Source organism: Procambarus clarkii, chromosome 48, assembly GCF_040958095.1.
Source record: "Procambarus clarkii isolate CNS0578487 chromosome 48, FALCON_Pclarkii_2.0, whole genome shotgun sequence".
NCBI classification, from domain to species: Eukaryota; Metazoa; Arthropoda; class Malacostraca; order Decapoda; family Cambaridae; genus Procambarus; species Procambarus clarkii.
In genome coordinates this window covers 6,662,336-6,668,335 of record NC_091197.1, presented here as the reverse complement: position 1 = coordinate 6,668,335, position 6,000 = coordinate 6,662,336, and the positions used below count along the sequence as shown (strand labels likewise).

General features: G+C 39.2%; 1 protein-coding gene across 1 annotated transcript in view; it reads right to left on the bottom strand.

Moving 5' to 3' along the window:
- Positions 1–6,000, bottom strand: part of LOC123764643 (phosphatidylinositol phosphatase PTPRQ) — a 78,670-nt gene that overhangs the window by 9,284 nt on the left and 63,386 nt on the right. The window contains exons 20-25 of the mRNA XM_069302465.1: positions 5,511–5,792; positions 4,365–4,505; positions 2,727–2,870; positions 1,762–2,043; positions 1,429–1,563; positions 314–457 (exon numbers count right to left, since the gene is read on the bottom strand). Of these exons, the coding sequence (XP_069158566.1) occupies positions 314–457; positions 1,429–1,563; positions 1,762–2,043; positions 2,727–2,870; positions 4,365–4,505; positions 5,511–5,792 (1,128 nt within the window). The remainder of the gene's footprint in view (positions 1–313; positions 458–1,428; positions 1,564–1,761; positions 2,044–2,726; positions 2,871–4,364; positions 4,506–5,510; positions 5,793–6,000) is intronic.

Below are 6,000 nucleotides of genomic sequence, written 5' to 3'. Positions count from 1 at the left end.
ATATTTACAAATAGAATAATTAGGCTAATGAAAATGGCCTTCAAAGATTGAGCATTCAACCTTCCCTTATCAATCTAATTCCTACTGAAACGGGATTAAATGCTACACTGACGCTCTACACTGAATTCCCAGCTAATGTCCAACACAAAATACCCCATTAATGATCCACACTGGACAAGTGGGATGGATATGGAAATAAGGAAAATAACACTATATAAACAAAAGAAAAAATGACAAAGAAAAATGAGTGAAGAACAGTATTACTGCTTCCAGCTTCCAGAAAGCTGGAAGCAGAAATGCCAGAGATACTTACGTTCCTGCGGCGTGATGGTGGAGCAGCATAAGGTTTCAGCATTAGTATTATTAATGCTTAAACATGCAAAAACCATGGTGTATGGGAGCAGGTCAGAGAGTACAACAGTGGTCTCCTCCCCATCCAGCGATGTGGTGTTGGAACCTGTGTAACAAACACCTGTCAGTGTACTCTTGTGTACGGGGAAGTAAACACAGTGTTACAAGGATGACATACAACTGTATTTCCATCACACGCAATTGTGTGTGACAACAGGTGATCTATTAGTTATACAATATACTCCATGTTTATACAATTATAGACTTCTATTATTTTACAATGACAATTTCTACTACTAATACTTCGACCACTACTACAACAGCAACTACTTCTACTTCTACTCTAACTATTTATACTATTACTACTGCCAGTGCTATAAATACTACCATTACAAACTCTTCACCAACTAGTTCATACTCCCTTCTCTCCTCTTATAATTAACCGCGACCATTGACGGTCAAGGTCTATGGAAGGCATTTATCATGTAATTTATGCTGATGGACCATAATCTACCCATTTAAAAACCATCATATTTAAGAAATCTACCAACTGTAATTAAGAAAAAATGAATGAACTTGACACAATGTTCAGAGAACAGTTCTTCATTAGTAAGTGACAAGGTTTGTGTTCGTGTGAACAACGGGATCTAAACAATTACAAATGAATCAAACAATTTTGTGAACGGTGAAGTTATTGGGAAATCCAAGGTGGAATATCTAAATATTTATTTCATGGCATATCTAAATCATATATATATATATATATATATATATATATATATATATATATATATATATATATATATATATATATATATATATGTATATATATATATGTATATATATATATATATATATATATATATATATATATATATATATATATATATATATAATATATATATATGAAAAATAAATATAGTCTTATCATTAATATAATTTACATCGGAATTCAGGAATAAGCTGACTGGAACGGTGGGACCATTTTGACCTTAATAATTAGTGTAAAACTAAGAAATAATCGTCATGAGTTATTATAGAGCATGTACCACAGGTGTGGCAATAGTGAGGACTTACTTGTGGTGCTGGACCAGAGAACACTGGTGTTCCAGGCCAGGAGGAGTCCGGACACGGGACACTCTTCGGACGCAAGACTCCAGGAGACCTCAACTTGTCGGGTCTCGTTGGTGCAGTGAAGGTCAGACTCTGGAACTGTTCGGTGAGGGACATTAGGTTTCTGACTCATGGTAATTATATGAATATTTCAGACTCACTGTTTCACTCACACACACACACACACACACACACACACACACACACACACACACACACACACACACACACACACACACACACACACACACACACACACACACAAGCCAATGTCAAGTGTTATCCAGAGTTACTTACTGTAATTTGGAATAGTTGCAATCTCTGGAGGAGCTCCATCTCCCCATCCTGCACTCGTGTTGGCCTGGACGGTCACACTGTAGGTCTCACATAGCTGAAGGTCTGGGATCTCATATGAATTGGTGCTTTGTCCCACTGCTTGGCTCTCTGTGTCACCGCTGTTACTGGTCCACGTGACCAAGTACCCGTCAATGATGCCGTTCTTATCAACAGGTTCACTCCAGCTGACGGTGATGTTTGTCTCCTTTACCTCGAGGTTCTCCAGTTCAGGAGGTCCTGGAACTGCACCAGAGACAAAATGAACATTTTAAATATAAATCAGGTGCTCGGGTCAAGACCCAGGTCGTGACCCAGTTCATAGGGTCGACCCCAGCACCAAAAATCATTTTTTAACACAGGTATATCTGCATTTATGCAGGTACGCTACTCTATATAAAGGGTTATATGTTGTGTGTATGTAATACACACACTCTGTAACTAGCTAGCTATGTGATATTAAAAAATCTCACTGGGGCCATGTGATCAGTAGTCTTCACTGGCAAACTTTGCATACATTTTGAGGATATTCTCACGAACACGAGAGTTAATGAGGTGATTGCACAGCTCCAGGTACCGGCAGGGCTGAAGGGTTTAATGACTGAATATTCAGTAATGTAGTTCGTGAGATCATGACACACTTGCTGCTGGCAAAGTTTGCACCTGAAGTGCTCAGGGTGCGCCATGGTGGGGACCTCTTCAGAGAATATATTTTGGGGACTTGACCAGGGGACCTCTTCAGAGAATATATTTTGGGGACTTGACCAGCATCTTTCCACCGATTTCGCTAATATTAACATCTACTCTAACAATAATACGAATACCTATGGACGATAAGCAACCAATTTTAGCCAATGGAAAAATATGTCACAAGCATTTCTGAAGCAGTAACGTAATTCGCAGGATATGATAATAGAGAGAATACTCACCATCCTGATCCGTGGTGGTGGTACAACTGACGCTGACTCCCTGCTCATCCATAATCATTACAACGGTATACACCTCCGTGTATGGGTAAAGTTCAGTCAGCACAACCCCTTCGGCATCCCCAGCAATCATTGAGCTGTTGGAACCTGTTAATACACAAGGAAGAATGTGCACACAAACTTAACCCAGTGGGCACATTACCCAAGAGTGATTCAACGTCGATCCATCACCAAGGTTGATGGCGTTGATTCTGCGTTGGTCTTGGTTATTGTGTCCACTGGGAAAAATATGTAAACTTCGGAATGTAGACAAAAAATTAAGAATAAAGAAAACTTAAGAATGTAGTCACAAAATTAAGAATGAAGACAAACTTAAGAATGTATACACAAAATTAAGAATGAAGACAAACTTAAGAATGTATACACAAAATTAAGAATGAAGACAATCTTAAAACTGAAGACACAACCTAAAGAATGAAAACACAAACTTGAGAAGGCAAGAATTATTAAGTGTTCTGTAGTGTACGTCAAGTGCTTCATATTTGAAAACTATTGGAGTACAGAGCTCAGAAATAATATAATCATCAAAGATGTGTATTACTTTGATTCAGGGTTCAGGGAAAGATCTTCAATAGTGGATGGCAAGGTCATGTGACTAAGCTGTGGAAGCAAAACAATGGGGAATGTTTCAATGTGTAACGTGAATGGTGGAAGATATCAAGAAACCATGTGATGGATATCCCGGGCTGTGAAGGGTTCATAGACCCTACATAACAGACACCATAATAATGGCAGGGTCCGATATTGTAAATTATAGGGATATATAACCCTCCAATAAATGACAGTAGAGCCAGACAGAAATATGTGACAGAAATAACACAGCAATTATAACCGTAATAGAAAATGCAGCCACTCTCGTCTACTACGAATCGATCGCGACTTCTAATCATGAGAGACTTCAACTATGGAAAGATAGACTGGGAGGAGAAAGAACTGGACGGGGGCGCAGAAACAAGGAGAGCACACTTAAGAGTCTCTCAAGCTTGCTTGGTCAATACAGGTTCCTAGTTATAGATAAGCTGTGGCAAAATTAATAACATGTACACACAGAAATCACAAAAGCGTGATGCATCAAACGAACAAATCCACAAGGGCCGTAATGAGGGTTCGAACCTAAGCCCGAGAGGATCCTAGACGCGCCTTAATCGACTGTGCCACAACCTGAATCCCAGACGCGATTAAGGCGCGTCTGGGATCCTCTCGGACCCTCTTGGACGTAGGTTTGAACCCTCATCACAGCCCTTGTGGATTTGATTATTAACATGTCCTAATGAAATAACTTCAAGATATATAATTAATCTAAATAAATAAAGTGTAACTTTTACAAGTTTTTGAAGTTAAAGACAAATGTGCTAAAACAATTACATTGGTAATAAAAAGACAAGAGATCTTGGGTATATGGGGAGATGGGGAGGGTGTGCGTGGGTGGAGATGGGGAGGGTGTGCGTGGGTGGAGATGGGGAGGGTGTGCGTGGGTGGAGATGGGGAGGGTGTGCGTGGGTGGAGATGGGGAGGGTGTGCGTGGGTGGAGATGGGGAGGGTGTGCGTGGGTGTGCTATAACAACAGTGTTGAGAACTTACTACTTTTGTTGCTGTTCCAGAGAACTGTTTGTTCCCAGGCCACGAGGAACTGTGACACAGAGCAGTCATGGGACGCAAGACTCCACGAGACGTCAACTTGTCGGGCTGACGTGTTGACGCATTGTAGACTAGATTCTGGAACTGTCCGACGAAGACCATTAGCACATGTGCGGTTCATCGTAGGATTATATTACACAGACAGTGGGGTTCGTTCTTTACTCAATCATATATTATTCCCAGACGAGACAGAAGTAGCTGGCCACGTTTCCCTTTCACCTAATGCCTCTGTTTACCTAGCAGTAAATAGGTGCCCGGTAGTTAGGCACTCTTGTGGGGGGTTGCATCCTGAGGAGAGTCAACAGGTCGACCTTGCGGGGGGGGGGGGGGCTCGATACAAGCATGCAGTATACATATCTGTATATGCAAAAACGATCAATAATCGCTGATCAATTTAGATACAGAATGAACCACATTTGAAATATGGAAAAATTTAAATATTTTCCATTTAATATTTTCCATGTTTTTACAATAAGAACATTAATTACTGACTTAGTTATTTTAGGAAGTTAGGAAGGTTAGGTTTTATAAAATTTCTTTTAGTTTTAACTTTTAAAAAAAATATCATATATATATATATATATATATATATATATATATATATATATATATATATATATATATATATATATATATATATATATATATATATATATATATATATATATATATATATATATATATATATATATATATATATATATATATATATTTTATGGAACGCTCTATCATTTCACAAGAGAAAAGAATTTCAATTTTCCAAAAAAAATATTGAATGGAAAATATTCTAATATTCCCGTCTTTCAAATGGAGTTCATTCTGAAATTGATCAGCAATTATTGATCGTTTTTACATATACAGATATGTATACTTCATGCTTGTATCCACCCCTTCCCTCCCCAGGTCGACCTGTTGACTCACCTCAGGATGCAACCCCGCAAGAGTGCCTAACTCTTGCAAGATTGAGGGTAGATAAACAAATATATTCAATACAGAAGATGATTTAGTAAGAGAATAAATATTTGAATAAATAAATCAATGTTTTAGTAAAAATATCAATATTTCAGAGTGCTGTTAGCAGATACTTACGGTAATTTAGAACAGCTGCATTCTGTGGAGAAGATTGAATTCCCCATCCTGCACCTGTGTGGGCCTGGACGGTCACACTGTAGGTGTAACATGGAGCGAGGTCTTGGATCACGTATGTCCTGCTCTCTGACCCCACTGATTGGTTGCCTGTGACACCGTTGTTACTGGTCCACGTGACCATGTAGTCATCAATGATGCCGTTCTTATCAACGGGTTCACTCCAGCTGACGGTGATGCTTGTCAAGTCTATCACAAGGTTCTCCAGTACAGGAGGTCCTGGAGCTGTGTCAGAGAGAAAATGGTCTTAATAACGCTCCAGCGGCCCCTGAGTCCAACACCAAGTCAAGGGCGCTTGTACAGGTTCCGGAAGATAAGAGGAATATCAACACTGTGGAGAAATGCCCGACAGACCACTGGAACGTTATCTTACACAGTGCACAGTTACAAACACATTAAGATTTCAACTTAGATTCAACAGAGCAGAAGAAGT